The following is a 20,856-nucleotide window of genomic DNA, read 5'->3' as shown; positions in this document are numbered from 1 at the left end:
CTTACCCCGGTGGGAAATAGGCGTGAGTTTATGTATGTATGATCATAAAGGTTTAGAGCATTAAGCTAACCAGTGCTTAGGTAATCTCGCAACGAGCGTAAAGATCGAAGGATGGGTCGAAGTCAAAGGTTCGAATTCGAATCCTGAAGATTACGGTGAAGATGTCAGGTATAAACTGCTAGTTTCATCCATCAACAGCCCACCAAATACAGATACCTGATATATTTTATAGCAATCGTGCAAATTGGCCTTCTTCCTGGTGAGACGCCGAGCCAAGGCTTGCAGGTCCGGTATCCTCCTCAGGTGGTCCTCATGAAGTTGCAGACGAAGCTGAGAGTTGTTCACTAGCAGTTCCACTACGTCCAGCCGTTCGTTGATCAGGTTAATATCGCGCAGAGGTTGCCGCAGCCATTGGGCTAGGAGACTGAGGACAAAAACCTATCTATAAAACTTGACCACGTAAGTCCCTATATCCTTAACGGCGTCCATGGTTCAGTGGTTGAGCGTTGTGCTTACGATCCGGAGATCCCAGGTTCGAATCCCGGTGGGGACGTTTCACAAAAATCACATTGTGTGCCCTGGTTTGGTTAGGACATTACAGGCTGATCACCTGAGTGTACGAAAGTAAGATGATCTGTGACCAGTGTGTGTGTGTGTGTGTGTGTGTGTGTGTGTCTTCAGAAGGCACGTTAAGCCGTTGGTCTCGGTTACTACTTACTTACTGATGTAAGTACGTAGTCATTATATCAAGAATAACCCTGACACCAGAGTTGCTGAGGTTGGTAACCCACCTCACAATGGCTCACAACCCATACGATAGAAGACTACATCCTTCTAAGTGAAACTAGATCTCGAAGAAGACTACGTAGTCTTCTTCTATCCTGTGGGTCATAAGGTGGTATATATCACGGTTAAATAAACTTACCGTCTTTTCCCGTACTGGTAGTAACACGGGTAAACTGGTATTGGTGTTATTTGTCGATGCCACACACGTCTTTTAAAAGCAACCATCGACTAGGAATGAGTTCGGCGACATAATAGTTTTATTATGTAAGAAGACTTCGTTCGAAACATAGAAAACGTTCAGCTGCTTGTCTTCCCGGGCATGTCGTAAAAACCGACAGAGGGATTGTGTCATCTAACATGATGGACTAATGTTATGGGCGATAGGCTGATCCCTTATCACCATAAGGTTCATCATATCCAGCTTACGACATCGTATCAACAGTGGCTGCAAGTTGTCTTTGATTACTTGTGGCTCTGCCCACCCCATTAGGGATTACGGGCGTGAGTTTATGTATGTATGTACTTCGTTCAATGAAATATATTTCGACCTGGCAATATTCAGCTTACCGTTTCCCCTGCTGCGTGCGACATCTGTCCAGCAAGCCGAGCAAGCTCCTCGCGGGTGCATGTGAGTTATCTCCTAACTCCGGCAGCACGTTGAGAGCTGACAGCGCCGCCGCGTCCAGGTGTAAGAAGCAATCCGCTTGGATTGTTGATAGCCGGAACCTGTACAAAAATCGTATTTTATCATACTTTTAAATACAATAGATATAGACAACGACTGTCATCCTTCGGAGTGTACGATATCAATATCAATAGCCAAGTACCGAGAACCGACCGACTACCGATGACGTTCATCTTCAACCTACACATGCTTTGGACATTCACCCAAATAGCGTGTGCGTCAAGCTAGCGGCCTCAAAAAAAAATGGGCACGAAAAAATAATTTGACCATACCAAAAATTAGTACTCTTATTCAAAAAAATAGTACCTGTTGTAAAAAAATTAGTACCATCACGGTTCTGGATTTATAGCCATGTTTTATTGCACTTGCTAGCTTGACGGTGAGCGAAGTTTGGCGAGAGTTAACGACAAGGTCTTTCGCTTTGATTTAAACGCCAAAAAATAGTACCGAAATAGTACTCACTCCCTGCAAAATACCGAAATTAGTACTTCAACGGTTCCAAAGTCATAAAGGCAGTTCTTTGATCCCGCTGGCTTGACGTTTTGAAAATACCTATTATCTGGGGAACGCTTGCATACTTCAGTTTGTAACTAATGTCAATAAACTCGTATGAAATAGTACTCCCTACCATCATAATTTTGATCCGATTCTCTTTGTAGAAATATGTTAAAAAATCATCATAACAACAGGTACTATTTTTTTCAATAAGAGTACTAATTTTTGGTATGGTCAAATAATTTTTTCGTGCCCATTTTTTTTTTGAGGCCGCTAGCTTGACGCACACCAAATAGCTCCACTGGCTCATCGGAGAGCAGCGTATTTCGGTCTCCCATTCGGAGCTCGCTTGGAGGAGTAACTGGTATTTGTGTGTCCCAATAGCATAGAATAAAGAATCATACTACGTATAGAACGGTAACTGTTCGCCCCGCAAAAAGCTAGTTACCTCAGTCCCTCTGGGTCCAGTGGCAGCCCTAGCAAAATATTTAGGTGGTGCAAAGTGGCACCCCTCAACCCTTAAAAAAAATGTTGTTTACGGCCAATCGAATTACGGAAATTACTTAGACGAAACAATCTATGCAAAGGAATTTACAAAACAAATGAAAACGAATTCCAGAACATACCTGCCAAAATTAGTGTTTTCCGTCAACAATCCAGCGTAGCTTATAGCAGCAGCTAAACTGGACATGGCAACATTCTTCCTGGTTTCAGGAAAGGCATTGGCGTCTTGTTGTTGGTCCTCTTTGAACTTCAGTAGGCGGTTCAAGTCCTGCATCAGCCCTTCTGTTGAGAAATCACTGTTCTTCAACTTGGTCACTGTGACGGCAGCTCTCTCCATCACCTTTTTCAGAGCTTTGTACTGGAATAGAAAATATTATGGCATTGGATATGAAATCAAGAAGCGGTTTAGAAGATCAGACCGGCAGTCGCTTCTGTAAAAAACCGGACCTGTCAAATCTTCACTTTAGGTAAGGGGATCCTGTGAAAAACGGGATAACGATATAAACATTTATTACGGAAGGCAAGCATATGACCGCTATCTCACCATTCTCACCTGATGGTAGTGACGATGTGGCCGAAGACGGGACATACTTACCTAGAAAGTGCCTATTCACTCTTTCCTCGAAGAGGCCCAGATTGTACTTATCGATAACAGACAAAAAACCTCATTTTACACAGACACTACACATTGACGTTATACGCGTATTTATGTGTGTGACGTCTGACGCCATACGATTGAAGACTAAAGTAAGACCGAGGAGGGGTGAGGTAAACCATCTCAGCCGCTGGTGGCGAGCGCAGTGTTGCCGATTATTGCTTAGTCTATGGTAAATCTAAGAGACTTACATCTTCATTATCGCTACTGGGCACGAGGCACTCTGAAGGCGCCATTTGCACGGTGATCGTCTCCAACTCAGTCAGCAAGTCGTCGTCTGTGAACTCCGCTACAGACATCTGATAGTCACCCGCAGTTACACAAGCCACACCTAGGAGACGACCCTGAAAGTATATGATAGATGGTTGAGTCATAGATAAATTATAAAATGCTAATCTAGAAATAGAAGCTAGTCTAAGATGATCAGAAAACAACCTCATTTTTAGTTTTGACTTATTTACGAATTTTAATTACGAATTACGAAACAATGAGTACGACGTTTGACCACGTTTATTGATGACGTCACCATTTTGTATTCTCATACAAACGCCATACAAATGTACCCGTTTTGACGTGTGGAAAAAGGTATCTCATTACACTATCATCAGGTTGTCATCAATCTTTGTATGGATTTTAGTTTTCTTTACAATGCGAAAGTAACTCCGTCTCTAAGTCTGTTCGTTTTCTCGTCTAAACCACCGGACGTATTTGGATGAAAGTTGCAACACAGAGCGATCAAGGCGTATGGATATGGGATACCTTCCAAGAATAAATTCTGAATACTTTACAGAGGCGAAATATATGGAGAAGAGACATTGTGTCTTATGAATGTGGTCTTAAAGCATCACAGGAGCTTAGGTGTCTAATGACAAAAGAGTTACCTACTTAAATGAATAAAACATAATACATCACGCCTGTGGGTAGGCAGAGTACGGTCACGAGCATTAATATGTATACACTTTGGTACCATGTCACATTAACTTTATTGACAAATTGAACTGTAAGTCTCACTAATGTTAGGTTTTCTGTAATTTTGTGCGAATTTGTGTTGCCTTCATATGGCAACACTAGGAGAAAGGGTATAAAAAGGCGTGTTTGTCTTTCATTGGGGCTTTTTGATTCGAGCACGCATCGAAGGCAGACGTACCATTTTGAACACGTGTACACTTGTGTTTGAGCACGCGTGCGTTTTGGAAATTTAGAGTAAGTAACCAATATACTTATTATTTATTATTTCAATGGTTGTTTTATTTATAGAGCATGTACCTGAGGCAGCTTTATGTATATCCAGGTATCCGTATGTTAGTTAATGATCATGTTACCGTGGTCTTATTACATTTCAGAAGTGGGATCGTATCCATATTTGTTAATCAGGATACACCGTTTTTGAGATATTTTACTTTGGAAATATATCTGTATAAATATATACATATAGGGTTATCTGAAGAATATTTACATGTTCCAATGTTTTCGAGTTCCAGATTATGCCTCTTGAAGACGAGATCGTTCCACGAAGACGACTGACGAGCCGAGCCGAGACGAGCCGAGACGAGCCGAGCCGAGCCGAGACGAGCCGAGATGAGCCGAGACGAGCCGAGACGAGCCGAGCCGAGCCGAGACGAGCCGAGACGAGCCGAAACGAGCCGAGACGAGCCGAGCCGAGCCGAGCCGAGCCGAGCCGAGCCGAGCCGAGCCGAGCCGAGCCGGGAGCGCAGCCGGAGAGAGAGCCGGGAGTGCAGCCGGAGAGAGACGTCGCTTCACGCGTCGGCACAACGAGCGACACAGCCAACGACGTCGCGGCGAAGGGCAGGAGGTGCGACGTTCGTCGGCAGCTAAGGGAATAGAAAGGTCAGATAGCCCTACATTTTCATCTAAAGATGTTCTTAATATTGTTGAATCATTAGTTAACTTAAGATCTTAACCTAATCCGACAGCAGTCACCACATCACATCCTTCCAGTAGTATTATGAACCATGTTACCCGAATTTGGACCCTCATCGAAAAGTCAAAAGATTGATACTTGGTTAAAGAAAGTTAATGAGTGTGCCACTGTTTACGGATGGGATGAGAACAACCGTTATCCACTTCGCAATGCAGAAACTGCAGGAGTTGGCCAAAGTTTGGTATGAAAGCTTCAATTCTATTTTGTACAGCTGGGCAGAATGGCAGCAAAAGTGGTTAGACGCATTTCCTTTTGAACATGATTATGGCCAATCCCTGGAGGATACGCTTAGGCGAAAGAGTAGGTTTGGTGAACCGCTAGAGGTTTATTATTATGAAGAATTAGCCATCGTGAACCGGTGTGACATCGAAGGGAAACGAGCCGTGGACTGCATTATCCACGGATTAAGTGACAAGATAATTAGATCCGGCGATAAGCGTTACGATGTACGCAGCCTGATCAACTCCATTTTCTGATGAGTAATAAGGAGAACCAACCGCCGCCCGATCGCTTTCATTTTAATAAAACAAAGTAGTCGACTGAATCCACAGCGGGAAGTAATAATGACAATAGGGATAAATCAGTTAAGACTTCAAAAAAATTCAAGTTACAAATTATTTTGTTTTAACTGTAGGGAAAAGGGTTACCCGTATCTTAAATGCCCCAAACCTCTGGTCCAATGTACAGGATGTCGTAGGTTCGGTCATAAAATGGAAACTTGCAGAGTCCTTTTTTTTTGAAAACCGTGATAATCTAGGTAACATTCCTAAAATCATGCGCATACTTACCTCTAAGTCGGGCTCAAAATATTTCAATACAGTTAGGGTAAATGACACCTCTATGATATCGTTTATAGATTTCGGTAGCGAAGTTTCGCTCATAAAACAAACAACGACACTGATTTTGGGGTAGACTTGTGATCAACCCCCGACTCCATTAAAAGTTTTGGTAGTAATTTTATTTTGTCCATGGGCAGGACACAGGTTAATTTATGCATCGACGGTGTTAGTGCGGATGTTTTGTGTCACGTGGTTGACAGTAATCTGCTCAATTGTCCGATATTAGTAGGACAGTCCTTCACCTAACAGAAGCAGGTGCTGGTATTCAAGAATGCCAACGAATTGAGGTTTTATTATGATGATGAATTCCCTTTTGCTAACGGTGGTAGTGGTGATACTGCGAGTGTAAAGGTCGTCTCCGCTTCATGCGCAAGATTGAGTGGAGAGGCGATTATCAGAGCTCGTACTGATGTTGTGATTAATTGATATGTTAGGCTTAGCGGAAGAGTCGTGGGGAAGCCAAACCGAGAATTCACGATAGCCGGCGGGTTATACAAAGTAGAGGAAGGTCAGCTCTTTGTTCATATTACCCCATTGTCAGCTTTTGTTATATTGATGAAGGTGATATTATAGGTAGATGAAATAGAGTTCAGATTGTCAATCATATTTGTACATCACCCACAGACCTCGTTGGCGAGCATTTAGGTATAGAGCCTAAAGATGTTAACTTTAGCAAAAACGCTTGAAGAGCCACATAAACGACGTCTATTTTAACATTTTGAACGAATACAAGCATTGCTTCGCGCAATCATTAGAGGAGTTGGGATGTACAAATATGACTGAAATGAAAATTGAATTGAATATTGAGCGTCCTGTGGTTTACCGGCCTTACATATTGTCGCACAAGGAACGACAACAAGTAAGAGAAATGGTTGGTGAGATGATGAATGCGGGGATTGTACGAGAAATTGTATCGGAATATGCGAGTCCAATTATGTTGGTTCGTAAGAAGGACGGTAAACAAAGGCTCTGTGTTGATTATAGGTTTCTGAATTCAATGACAGTTAAGATAAGGTACCTGATGGCAGTGATTGAAGACGAGATTGCTCGATTAGTGGGGCAGGCCTACTTTATAACTTTGGATCTGGCATCTGGATACTACCAGGTGCCTATTGCAGAAGAATCGAAACCCTTAACTTCCTTTATCACCCCAGACGACCAATATGAATTTAATCGTATGCCGTTTGGGTTGGCTAACGAACCAGCTGTATTTCAAGGGCTGATGAATGAGGTATTGGTTTCCGCTAGGTTCTCAGAAGCTACTGCTTACATCGATGACGTATTAACTTACGAAAAGGATGTAGAAGAGTGTTTGGATAGGTAAGAAAGGGCTTTACAGTTGATAGAAAAGGCAAGCCTAACTCTGAATTTGGCAAAATGTAATTTCTTACAGCAGAATTATTAACTATTTGGGTTATGATATTAGCGCTGCTGGGGTGCGGCCGGCTGACAAAAAGACACAGTCAGTGTTTGATGTTCCTCGTCCCACCAGTCCACTTTCCGTCCGCCAATTTCTGGGACTAGTAGGATATTTTCGGAAAATTTATAAGGAGTTACGCGTCTTTATCACATCCGTTGAATAAGTTGCTCAAGAAGGATGTGGAATGGTGTTGGACTGAGGAACAAGAAGCCGCATTTGTTGATCTCAAGAGTAGTCTGATAGATAGGCCAATCTTAGCCATTTACGACCCGACCGCCGAAACACAGTTGCACACTGACGCCAGTGAAGTGGGCGCCAGTGGAATATTGATGCAGCGACGTAATGGAAACGACACCTACCATCCCGTAGCGTACTATAGTCGCCAGACATCTCCAGAAGAGAAAAGGTTTATAAACTTGAGACTCTTGCTATAGGTAGTAAGTTCGCTCAAAAGTTTCGGGTTTATCTTCTGGGTCAGAATTTCAAAATCATGACCGATTGTAGTGCGTTGCGCTCCATGCTTTCCAAACGCGATTTGGTTAGACGTATTGCCCGCTGGTGGCTGTTTTTGCTTTTTGAATATCGTGCTGGCACGAAAATGTCGCACGTGGACCTTCTATTTCGGAACCCAATTGAGGATCTTAGTTCAATGGAAATTGACGCTGGTCTTTACCCGACGGTTATGTCAATCAATGAGGGGGACAGGTTGTAGACTCTTCAATTAGGTGATAGTGAACTGGGTCGCATTCGGGAATTTCTTACCTTTGATATTGATGCAGATGGGTTAAAGTACATAACAGAAAACTAATTCAAATGAGGGCCTATTCCACGTAAACGAAAAGTCGAGGTGCCTTTTCACACCCTGTACATCAAACCTTGGACCTTTTTGTGCGATCAAAGAGAGGAAAACTCTTACCTATTGGTAGTCGTAGATGCCTTTACGAAATTTAAATTTATCAGGCCAGTCAGAAATACCAAAAACAGTTACAACAACTCGAGAATTAGAAGATATTTTCTATACGTTCAGAAACCCAGATCGAATTATTAGCGACCGCGGTACTTTCTTCACATCGTACGTGTTCAAACGTTTTGCTCGGATAAAGGTATTAGACACGTGTTGAACGCAGTTGCAAGTCCTAGGTCCAATGGACAAGTAGAGCAGTGTAATCGCACGATGTTAGGGTCGTTAACTGCGCAAAATCTTAATTTTGACAAGAACGTCTGGGATGACAAGATAGGTAGAGTCCAATGGGGCATGAACAACACCCGTCGGAAGACAACGGGACGGACTGAGGTAATGTTTGGACTTCAGATGGATGCGGAAATTAATCCTATGTTGAACGAAATAGTATGCGAAACGCAAAATTATACTTTATTGTCAGTTCGGGAATCCCTTAAAGATGTAAAAATTGACGATTCAAAGTGTAACAATGTTACCTACTGAATAAACATATTTTTGAGTTTGAATTTGTTGGGATTGATGACTACTTCATTTAACAAATCGAATGTCACCCTGGATTCACGTTAATGATGATAAAGAAAGTAGTGATGAAGATGACTGATTGTGTCATTATTATATACAATCAAAAGAAAGTAAGTAGAGGTACTGTTTGTTGGATGAAACCGTAAGATGTGTATTTAGTAATAGCTTGAGAAGGAGGGCTCATAGCTATTTAGTTAAGGTGACTTTCAATTTTGTGAGGAGGGTTCACAATTATTTTAATTATCGTATATAAGAAGGAAGGGTTTGTATACGATAGTTACAAGTGTGAGAAAGAAGGTTCACACTCAATTTCTTTGCAATAGTTCGTGAGAAAGAAGGGTTTGCGAACTATTGCCAACTTGAATAGCTTTATAATGTTATGATTATTTTAATTATCGTATATAAGAAGGAAGGGTTTGTATACGATAGTTACAAGTGTGAGAAAGAAGGTTCACACTCAATTGCTTTGCAATGGTTCGTGAGAAAGAAGGGTTTGCGAACTATTGCCAACTTGAATAGCTTTATAATATTATGATTATTTTAATTATCGTATATAAGAAGGAAGGGTTTGTATACGATAGTTACAAGTGTGAGAAAGAAGGTTCACACTCAATTGCTTTGCAATAGTTCGTGAGAAAGAAAGGTTTGCGAACTGTTGCCAACTTGAATAGCTTTGTAATATTATGATTATTTTAATTATCGTATATAAGAAGGAAAGGTTTGTATACGATAGTTACAAGTGTGAGAAAGAAGGTTCACACTCAATTGCTTTGCAATGGTTCGTGAGAAGGAAGGGTTTGCGAACTATTGACAACTTGAGTAGCTTTATATTATGATTATTTTAATTATCGTATATAAGAAGAAAGGTTTGTATACGATAATTACAAGTGTGAGAAAGAAGGTTCACACTCAATTGCTTTGCAATGGTTCGTGAGAAGGAAGGGTTTGCGAACTATTGACAACTTGAATAGCTTTATATTATGATTAGAAAGAAGAGCTGATGTTTCACCCCGTAAATGTGATTATATGTCGTTGTACTTTTAGATTTTAAGTGAAGCTTTGTAACTGTTTTCGATGAGTTTGGAATCACTTGGCCCGCCGAATGTTAGGTTTGAACATTAGACGTTTTGTCTACGTGCATGAGGACATGCACGACGTCAGGATGGTCGAATGTTAGGTTTTCTGTAATTTTGTGCGAATTTGTGTTGCCTTCATATGGCAACACTAGGAGAAAGGGTATAAAAAGGCGTGTTTGTCTTTCATTGGGGCTTTTTGATTCGAGCACGCATCGAAGGCAGACGTACCATTTTGAACACGTGTACACTTGTGTTTGAGCACGCGTGCGTTTTGGAAATTTAGAGTAAGTAACCAATATACTTATTATTTATTATTTCAATGGTTGTTTTATTTATAGAGCATGTACCTGAGGCAGCTTTATGTATATCCAGGTATCCGTATGTTAGTTAATGATCATGTTACCGTGGTCTTATTACAAAATGACAAACATGTTAGTGCGACAGAGTCCTAAAGTGGGTACATTATATTGCTCATGACTGTACACCCACCCCTCGCCAGCTTTGTTTGCTGTAATGAATTAGTTTTAAAAAGGATAATAATCTATCATATCATTCTTAATGTACCTTGGTTACAGAATCAGTTTTAATATGCACAGACATAAGGCAAGGCGTCTGTTCATCAGTGGCCCCTAGGCCCTCACTGAGGACCTCTTCCAACTGTGTCAAGCATCCCGGCGACCCCTTATACTTGAGTACCCATTCACTATTCCTTCCCGGGCCGTCCTTCACGTAGATTTCTACTCTGTAGCGCCTAACCTAGAATATAAAACATATACCATTATTATATTAGTTGTTTATTTAACAGTTTATTATACACAGAACAGGACACAGGATACACAGGACACAGGAAAAAATACAATTTACTTCAACACACTATTTAATTAAAAAGCAAAAAAACAGATTTATTTTATTCTTAATATTACAAATACGAAAGTAACTCTGTCTGCATGTTTTAACCGCTGAACCGATTATAATAAGAAATTGGATATGGCGATAGGCTAGGGACCCAGAAAAGGATATAGGATAGTTTTATTCCGAAAATCACCTTCTAAGAGGATGAAAAGAGGATACAAAAAATGTGTCGCGTGCGATAACACGAGATTTATTAACTTATCACGTAATCATAAGAAAATCCTTGTCTAAGATCGACTTATTTACGTTATTTACACGTTCCTGCGAGTTTTGCTATTGACATGACGTTTTACTGCTGATAACAGATTAAGGTCGACGTCGCGTCGTAATATCCGACTTCCGAGGTCTAAGTTATTATAACCATAATCAAATCACTAAAATGATAATATTTGCTTATTTTACTGAGAATTCATTATCAACGTTTTTTCCTTGGTGACGTACCTATATGTTTATCTAAGTTCAACATTCTTTTGAAATATAAACAAGCATCACTATTTTCACGTATGGATGATTGATATTGCATAAGTTACCTAAACAATAAGATAGTAGCTAAAATTAACGGGCGTTTTTTGAAAGTTTGACTATAAAATAACTAAAAAAATAGTTCATAAAACCTCGTTAGATGTCGCTTATCAACTACGTTATTGAGCCATTTCCAAGGTGGCAATGATAGAAAAAAAAAAAATTTTATATGATTTAGGAAATAAATAAACGAGACAAAGACTTGTCTTCTTATTTTCATTTCCTCGGGACATTCTGATAAGATTCTGTTTTATTTCTTCATTTTTTGTTTATATCAAAACATAAATAATATTTTCGTTCCGTTCCATGCAGTAACCTACTACGTTCAGTTTTTAATAAAAATTAAAAATTAATAAATAAAAAGAAAATCCCTCATTTTCATTAGGTACTTTTAAATTTCACCAACCCGCATTGGAACAGTACGATGGAGTATGCTACCCTCTACCCCCTCCGGTTGATTGAGGGGCGGCCTGTGTCCAGCAGTGAGACGAATATACGCTGTATGTCATATTTACTAAATAAGGAAAACTTAGGAGTACTCAACCGCAGTTTTAACTAGAACAAACGGATTAGAATGCAACAAGTGACGTTACGACCCTAGCTCCTAGTATATTACGGGCATGTGAGCACACCATTTAAATAAGTGTAATTGATTGGCATCAAGCTCTAAGCGCCGTTGAACTTAAAAATCATGAACTTTAGTCTGAACCAAAGCTCTCCAATCCGAACCTTTAGAGGCTTGCTTTTCCCGCGAAGATGGCTCAATATATTTTTCATGTGCCGCTTCAACACGTTTTTGTACCTAAGGAGTTGTCTCAAGTTCATAGTAAACGACGCGCTTCGCCACTCGCTACTGTCATTCGTGATTTCGTGATACGTATCCGCACCACCGAAGTTGTTGCTGCATGAGATAGAACCCAATGTCGCCTACATTAGCTCTGCGCAAAACTTCGGTATTCCGTACGCGATCAGACTATCGAATCCTTAAAATTGTTCGCAGACATTTGAGGTGGAAGCGATATAGATCTATATACGGACGTGCCGACAGTACACCGTCCATGTTTCAGCAGAATATAGGATGTTAGGGACCAGAACCGCCGTATGTACTGATATCTAGGTGGCCAACTTTAAGTCATGTGAAAAGATATAGACACATAACTTTCGTCTCTTTCGCACTTGGCGATGTACTATATCTATGTCCTGCTCTCCCTCTAATCATGCTACGTTATTAAGAGGTATAGGGTTGGAGTGGTTTTAACTCAGAAGTAACTTACCAGCAACAGTTTCCTGATCAAGATCTCGAAGTTTCCTTTAGAGAGCACGAGGTAGTCGAGCAGGTTGGGCTTAAGGCCCATCTTCTTGATGTTGGATATGGAGGAGAACACCTCTCTTGCCGATGTGGTCGCGTCCACGCCGTGCACGCTGTAGTAGTCATTGCGGTCGAATATACGCACTGTCGTTGGTGGTTTCTGGAAGAATTGGTTGGTACAGTTGATAATCGACTGAAAGGCCTAGCCGAGATATAATCACTTTAACGCAACGCAGAACTAAAACGACGTTAAACAAATGAAAACAAACGGAATTGACATTAGCTATACAAGCCACTACGCTAAGCTAAACCAAGTCGCTTAAGTGATCGTAACTTAGTTCGCCCTTAGAATGAATGGCGTCTAAAATGATAAATGACTTGCTACTAGATAGGCGAAAAGTTGTGACGTTTAGTAATCAGTAACAAAAAAAAAACAAAGCTTCTAGAATAACGTCTGATAACATTATTACCTCATTCTCAGAAAGATACGACGAACATAAATATTGTACTGATACAAAGAAACGGCTACTTATCGTCGGGACTCCCACTCATAAGGACAATATTTTAAAGAGACCATCAGACTATACGTTCTTATCCTTGACAACGTCCTATATTTTAATAAGAGCAATGCCAGAGACAGTGTTATCAATTCGTTATAAACATTATATTACATTATTTAATACAGATTTTAATTAATTATAGTAACAGGAAAAAATACGAAAATATTCTTTTATTTTGCAAATTGGGGTCCTTTGGAAAAAGGGTCTTTAAAAAATTTAAGGTAAGTATGTTGTTCCTACACAAAATTACATTAAATCACTGTAATTAAGAATAGAATAAAATCAAGATGCGTTTGTTGTCTTTTGACGAATTGTAGTATTCAACTACATTACGAGTACCTATATGTTGTGAGTATGAGTGTATGTATGTTATATTTATAAAGGAAGTGCGGGGTTGATGTAGGAACCGAGATACTAAGGGCATGCACGTGTCTAGGTATAAGTTCAAAAGATAACAAGCTAATAAACAAAATGTGAAAGGTCACCACAGATATTCATCCGTTAGATATCTTCTAATTTATACAATGATCATGTGCAAGGAAATGTGATTTTATAACTAACAGAACTGCAAAACGAACTGGGGGTCTAAAAAAAGGCCACATCAAAACAATTCATCTAAAATAAGTGTGCTATGGCAAAAAATGTGAAATAGCAATATTTATTTTTTACGTGAATTGCTTCAATATGGCCTTTTTAACTCCCCTGACAAATAGTACATAAAACAGGTACTTAGGTGCTGTAAACAAAACATACTGAATGAAAGTTTTAGTAAACAAAGTGTTAGTGCCGACGAAAGGTTAATCAATGAATCTTGCCCGACACCTAAATAATAGAATGTGTTACTGTGTCAATAGATGTACAATCGCAAACAAAACTTGATATAAGTACAAAATTAAATTTCATGATCGTAAAAAATAATTTTGGCCACCTGATACGACACGATTCGTTTACAAAGAACATCATAGAAGGAAAAGCTGAAGGAAAGAGAAGGGTTAGATCTAGGAGAACATTTATAAAACAAAAAAATCACAGAGAAGGTGCACGTCGTATCGTATTAGAAGATGCTGGATTTGGCAGGAAGAAGAGAGGAATGGCGATTACTCCAGCGACAAGAGCGCAGCTCTTTGATTGCTCATAATCATACACGACCTAAAATTTGATTTGTCAGTAGCTTGTCATCCTTATAGATAATCTGATATTAGGTATATTACTGGATACCTAAAACGAATGCATTTTTCTCTCTGTGCAGAATCGAAACCGGCATTGTTTGGAACGATATCTAAGAAAAAATTGAACCACATGTGTATGAAATCATACCGCTGAATGACATTGTATCGAGTTTTAGTGTAAACAAAATACTGGACCTAGTCTTAGCAGTTATTAGAAGTCAGTGATTCAGTTGACAATCACGTATAAAAATAAATATTCCGTCATTTAGAGGTTTTATAGACAGCTTTTGTTAAGTGTGATTTATTTTGCACATACATAAGTAATTCTCGGAATAACAGATCACTCGATGACCGGTGAGGAGGTTATCGCGTAACCGATACAAAATTAAAGCTCAATAAATTGCGGTCTCCTGGACTGGCGATTTCAGTGTTGGGACGAAACTAGTGTAGTGCAAAGCTCGTGATTCAAGTGGTGGCCAGATATCAACCTTAATTCGAACGTAAGTCAATATTTTAAGATCTAAATTAGGTTCTTAGCATAGTTCTAGACAAAATAACAACTCGAAATGTAGAGTCCAATTGTTATCCAAAGAGATTAAGGAATTTACGCCTCATACGAAATGATAAGCGTATTTTAGGCAGTGGGTTCATAGATCATCCATCGATGGCTTACTCTTAATCGCGTGTTAGAAAATTACTTAAATAAAAAGTATCGAAAATATTCTGATGGATGACTTGTGTCTGACTACCCCAGTAGAAAGTATCAATGGACATATGTTGTATTTAACTTCTATGTATTTAACTACGACCACTTAAGCGAGTTGGTTTAAACTTTTTGTATTTTATGTGTTCTCGCAAATAAATTGATTTGATTTGAACGTATAATTCGTTAATCATTCATTTTAGTTAATGTTACTATGTTAAAATCCCCGCAGATCTAAATTATCCCATATTGCGTTAGGCAGAGCCGAAACGTGATAATTCTGCAGTAAATTTAAAGTGTAATTCATAAGATAGATACATGAAAGACAGTATTGTAACAGACAAAAAAGAAAATTATTGAGAAAAATCGAATCAATGTCAAAAGATTTGTAATTTAATTGTTGCTATTATTTATTTCAGGGTAGACAAACATATTTGAACATGAGGCGCTTGCTGTCGGTAGCGGCGATTTTGGCTTTAGCCGCAGCCAGACCAGAGCTGTATAAAGAAACGGAAGATTTTCAATATTCGAGGAGTTCCACAGACGAGGGCTCAAAATCTGGGTACTATGGTGCTCAAAGAGGTAACGTGGGCGGGAACTACGAGCGCGCTCACAACATGGACGGACTCGCACAAAACCAGATGAGTGGACTAGTCCGACAAGTGGAGGGGGAGTTGGGTGACGGCTCCAAGACGAGAACAGGCAACGTCTACAGTGCTGCCAACTCCAGGGGAGTCTACGGCTCAGGCCATTATGATCTTAGCAACCTTCAAGGTCGCAACTTCCAAGAAGGCACGTCATATGGTGACTCACAATCACATTCGTCGTTGTCATCTCACAATGCGGGCTACGCTAGTCAATCCTCTTCCGCTATGCATAGCTCAGGACATAACAGCCATTCACAGAGTTCAAGATATTCTGGAAGTCACGGCTTAAATAGTTACGGTCAATCTCATCAGGGTTACGGTCAATCGTTGCAAGCCAGTAACTTACAAGCGGCAGAAAACACACATGATGCCACCGCTTTCGATTACGGTCAGCACGCAACCAATCTCGACTCCAGGTATCACTCACAGTCGGGTTATCATTCACAAAGTGAATACGATAGCCAAAATTCGAATCTGCACAGTTCTAGTCACAGCGGCGTGGTCCCGCAGCACAGGCTAATTCTCACTACTCCAGTTAGAGTAGTTGGTAGACCAGGATCAAGAGTGGCTATTCCCGTTGGAGTACAAACATACGATGCTACTCATAGCGCCTCTGTCTTAGACCAAAATGCAATTGCCAGTGATGCTGAACTACTTCATAACGTCGATCAACAGACCAATTATCGACCTACTAATAATGCAAAGCGTTATGAGTCTTCCTACAGTTATCGCAAACAATGGGAAAAACATGACGTGAAACCTGAAGTCGTGCCGCTAGCTATTCCCACAGAAAACCCTTTTATAAATAAAAATAGTGAGTTATACGATGACACCCAATCGCTACAATCAATCAACAGTCAGCATCAAGGTATAGGATCAGAAGCTCATACAAGCCATTCTAGTGGTGCTTACAATGGATACAATGCTCATTCGCAGACATCGTCATCAAGCCATTCAGGATACCAGGCAGGTTCCGAATCTCACCACAAAAGTTCAACTTCGGGTTCAAATTCAAACGCTTATACACAAGGTGCATATGGCTCGGGTTCACACAACTCCGATGCATACCATTCCGGTTTAGTAGATGCTACAAATACGGCTGATAATGGGGGTACGAAACCTAAAAGTTATCAATCTTCTTATTCCTACCATAAGTCGTGGGAAAGACAAGGCGATCCTTATGTAATAAAACCAGCAAGTGGAGCGTACGTTGACCAGGCATCACAAAGACTGACTGATGCGTCAGCATCTAGCAATCAATATTCGTCTCATCAATATGGTTCCCACTCTCAGCAGGGTCACCATCAACATAGTTATTCACATAACGGCGCTTTGATCGACTGTGATTGTGATGATGATGGGCATGTACGTGTTGCTCGATCTTATAATTCGGTTCCCAACCAATATGACATTTATAAACAAAGACAAGAATACGATACATCTCAAGATTTGGGTCAACAAGCTCAGGTTAGCTGGGGTCAAGCAGAAGATTTAAGTCAAAACTCACAAATTAAGTGGGAAAATTTAGAAGATTTAGGACAACAACACGTAGAAGACTTTGGACAACAAACTCAGAACCAATGGGACAATGTAGAAGACTTAGGACAACAAACACAAAATAGTTGGGATAAGTTGACGAATGTTGGACAGGAGACAGAGAATAAATGGGACAAAGTGGAAGACTTAGGCCAGCAAACCGAAAACAAATGGGACAACGTAGCTGATCTTGGACAACAAACGCAACAAAACACATGGGATAACCTCCACGTGGATGAAACCCAAAGTAAGTGGAGATATTAAACGTTCACTAATCCACTTATACTTGACTAAACAAACAGGTGTACATGGATGTAAATCGATAATTAACATCATGAAGGTTAGCTATCAACGTTGTATTATCTCATGTATTAATATATAACATGCATTTATTAATTACTGTGATTATTTAATAAAGTAAAATTTTATGTATCAAAAGTTTTATTACTAACACTCTACACTCCTAATCATAAAAACCAAATACTAATTGTTTTCTAAACATATTTAGGTATATTATTAATTTTATACGATAAAAACTTTCCTACTAAAGCTTAACTAGATACCCTTTTAATTTATAGCCATAACCAGGCTATATTGACCCTATCCTATACGCAGTACAATATCAGTGACTTGTTTATTACATCTACCGGATTTTTGTTATTAATTATGAATTTCTTAATTCAGCTGATTTGGGGCAGCAGACACAAGAAACATGGAACAAGATTGAGCTCGCTAATAAACCCAAAATGGTAGGAGATCAGAGGATACACATGAATGACACCGAAAGCGCATGGGTAGGAGAGGTAAAAGACTTTAAAAATCCGTGGGATATGGAACTAGACGAGAAACAAAATCATGATATAGTACAAGTAACCCCACCCGAATTCGACAAAGAATTTATAGCAAAATTGAATAAAGACTTTGCTTCAAATTTTCAAAGTCAAAATAATCGCGATGATCAAACTATTTGGGATACTACTTATCTGTATGGGTTACCAAATCAAGAGCAAACTGATTATATGGGCCAAGAAGCACAAAGTTCTTGGGGTGTATTGGATTTTTTAGATCAACATAAGACCGAAAGTATGCCAGAAAAAACTGACGACAAATTAAGCAAAATGCCAATGGAAGGTAAAATTTCTGACGAGAAGCCTGTATATTCATACTTCGATCATAGCTATGCTGAAGTGGAAAAACAAAGCAATTTCAATCACGAGTGGAGTAATTCCGGCTATACAAACAATGACCAATCGCAAGACTCTTTCGGTAATTTATGGAATAAAATAAACCTAGAAGAAACACCAGATATAGAAACAACTACAACTTATAAGATCGATATTGTTGTTTCTAACGAACAATTAAATAATGCTTCTAGTACTTGGGGTCAGGAGTCAAGTGAATTTGAAAACAGCATACATGGGTCAAATTTTGCAGCTCATCGACACTGGATTTCTAATATATTGAATAAAACAAATACTTCAAACTTATCAACAACGACACCGACAACGACAGCAAAAGTGACTTCTACTACACCTATAGCACTCAGTAGTGAAAGAACCGATACTATATCCAAAAACAACAACACTAAGATAAACACTGAGGATATAGGACGTGGGGACATAGGTCCCGAAGAAATTATTCCTGAAATTACAACAGAAAAATCTAAAAGTACCTTTGTCATTGATAAATTGAAAACAGAAAATTATAAACCGAATATTGGAGTTATAGGTTTATTCGGAGGAAACAACGAAAGCCAATCCGATTCAAAAAATAACCAAAGTGAAAGTTCTCTACATGTGATTAGTTTAAGTAACTGGCTGCAAACAAAAAAAGAAGAAGAAGCTCGATTGAAAGATGTTCTTTCATTTACAACAAGCACTCGTACTCCTTTAAAAATAACTGAGGGCAGCTATTCTTTATCAAATGCAGCAGAACAAAAAGAAAGGAATAATTCAAATAGTAACATTCCCAATTTATTAGATACTAATGTTCCAACGCATATTGTAGATCAACAAATCCTAACAAACCAAAATATTGACCATCACAGTATATACCAGGAACACCAACAAACTTATGACCACTCTGAACAACAAAGTGAAAGTGTGTGGGGGCAAAGTTTAGAAGATTATTTAAGAGAACCAAAAACAAATGATAAATCCCAATTAGCTGAAAACTTTGGCTTATCACAACAAGAAAACCAAAATTTTGAAAGAATTTATCAGGAACCAGAAACACAGCAAGTTGAACATTTTGAAATTCAAGAGCAGGGTAAAAGGGATAAGTTTTATAATGAAAGCAGTAACTTGCCAAGTTATCAACAACTACAAGACAGTCAAAAAGGTTTGGAAAATAGTAAAAAAAGAGAAGAGGAACATTCAGAAAAAGTTGAAAATATAGTTCCTAGTATAGCTACAGCAACAGAAAAGCCAGGTTTTTGGAAATCTGTAGGCAATAAATTTAGTAATGCCAAAGACAAAGTATCATCTTGGTTCAGAAGTTAGCTTTGCATTGTCTTAATTATGGGTAGTATTTTAGTTATAGTAATTTAATTATATTTTTTTAATAAAATCAAAATGTTGGCAAATAATTTCTTTCATATATCTATCATATTAGTCTAAGTTAGCCTTATAATGTTCATGACATTCTTACAACCTTCTGATAATAAGATCAGGGTCAAGTATGTAGTTATCTAAAAATGTGTAGATATAATAAATAATCATGTGTAGAGAACAGGGCAAAAAACAAAACACCAACAACCAACCAACTTATGCTGCTGGATAATCTATACAGTACATACATTAGGTACACACCATCAAACGGGAAATTTTAATGCTCCTGATTGCTGTCATTCTAATCAAAAAAGGTCTAAAGGTATATCTAATGAGGTATCAGTCAAAATGACACTAATAACACCCCCAAAAAGCCTCATTACAGATATCTCTTAAACCAGTGAATTTAATCGGTAATCTTTAAAAATAAAGCAAACTAAGACAAACTATTACTGTAACTTGTTGTTGTGTTGAAAAGTGCAATACATTAATAGGAAGCTGTTGCTATATATAAATTAGAGGAGGCCAGACATGGGCCAATTTTTCTTGTCTTTTTATTTCCCATATTAATATTATAAAATAATATTATTAAAATTGTTTACCTCAGGTAATGAATTGAAGAATGCTATAAAAGCTTGTTGTTGTTCTGAATCTGAAACCAAATTAAAAATAAGAGCAGGTAATACATTAATTTAAACAGATTTAGAATTATGATTATTAAATTTTAGTTATGAAAAATTACAGCCTGAAGAAGTTTTCTTATTGAAATATCATTTAAACTAAAATAAGAAATGTGTTAGGTTTATCTATCCCCCGTAAGTCAACTGAATTGATACGGTTTTACATTACACCTTAATAAACTCTATACCAGTTTTATTCACAAGTTCACTTTTTCTTACCTAAATTCAGTGCGTGAATGGGCTGTAATGACGACATTTTATTTTTAACTGTTCAACTATTGTAACTTTGTGTATTTTAGTAATATCTCTAATATTCTGAATCAAAATAAACAACCCCACAAGACGGTCCGACTGTATCCAAGTGACAGCTGTCAAAGTCAAATT

The 20,856-nt window shown here is 38.8% G+C and overlaps 2 protein-coding genes across 5 annotated transcripts in view; one reads left to right on the top strand and one right to left on the bottom strand.

Annotated features, from left to right (window-relative positions):
• LOC126371204 (DNA mismatch repair protein Msh2) overlaps window positions 1-20,852 on the bottom strand; it is a 47,453-nt gene extending 26,601 nt beyond the window's left edge. For 3 of the 4 annotated variants that reach the window (XM_050016457.1, XM_050016455.1, XM_050016456.1), the window contains exons 1-8: window positions 20,692-20,852; window positions 20,395-20,444; window positions 12,594-12,788; window positions 10,450-10,641; window positions 3,317-3,469; window positions 2,593-2,828; window positions 1,354-1,512; window positions 217-424 (exon numbers count right to left, since the gene is read on the bottom strand). In XM_050016457.1, the coding sequence (XP_049872414.1) occupies window positions 217-424; window positions 1,354-1,512; window positions 2,593-2,828; window positions 3,317-3,469; window positions 10,450-10,641; window positions 12,594-12,788; window positions 20,395-20,444; window positions 20,692-20,728 (1,230 nt within the window). In that variant the 5' untranslated portion in view covers window positions 20,729-20,852. Of the gene's footprint in view, window positions 1-216; window positions 425-1,353; window positions 1,513-2,592; window positions 2,829-3,316; window positions 3,470-10,449; window positions 10,642-12,593; window positions 12,789-13,098; window positions 13,519-20,394; window positions 20,445-20,691 lie in introns of those variants that run through there. The other variant, XM_050016458.1, reaches the window with a different exon arrangement.
• LOC126371193 (uncharacterized) lies at window positions 14,705-19,830 on the top strand. Its single transcript, XM_050016441.1, has 3 exons — window positions 14,705-14,857; window positions 15,480-17,490; window positions 17,928-19,830. The coding sequence occupies exons 2-3, from the start codon at window positions 15,501-15,503 to the stop codon at window positions 19,742-19,744; spliced, it is 3,807 nt and encodes a 1,268-aa protein (XP_049872398.1). The 5' UTR covers window positions 14,705-14,857; window positions 15,480-15,500; the 3' UTR covers window positions 19,745-19,830.
• Window positions 20,853-20,856: the final 4 nt, after the last annotated feature.

Source organism: Pectinophora gossypiella, chromosome 12 (assembly GCF_024362695.1).
Source record: "Pectinophora gossypiella chromosome 12, ilPecGoss1.1, whole genome shotgun sequence".
Classification (NCBI taxonomy): Eukaryota; Metazoa; Arthropoda; class Insecta; order Lepidoptera; family Gelechiidae; genus Pectinophora; species Pectinophora gossypiella.
This window is presented reverse-complemented; position numbering and strand designations above follow the sequence as displayed.

What these genes read in the sequence shown, in the direction of transcription:
- LOC126371193 (XM_050016441.1), top strand. Translation starts at nt 15,501, where the DNA reads ATGAGGCGCTTGCTGTCGGTAGCGGCGATTTTGGCTTTAGCCGCAGCC. An exon ending in CCACGTGGATGAAACCCAAA is followed by an intron (nt 17,491 to 17,927) that starts GTAAGTGGAGAT and finishes TTCTTAATTCAG; the next exon opens with CTGATTTGGGGCAGCAGACA.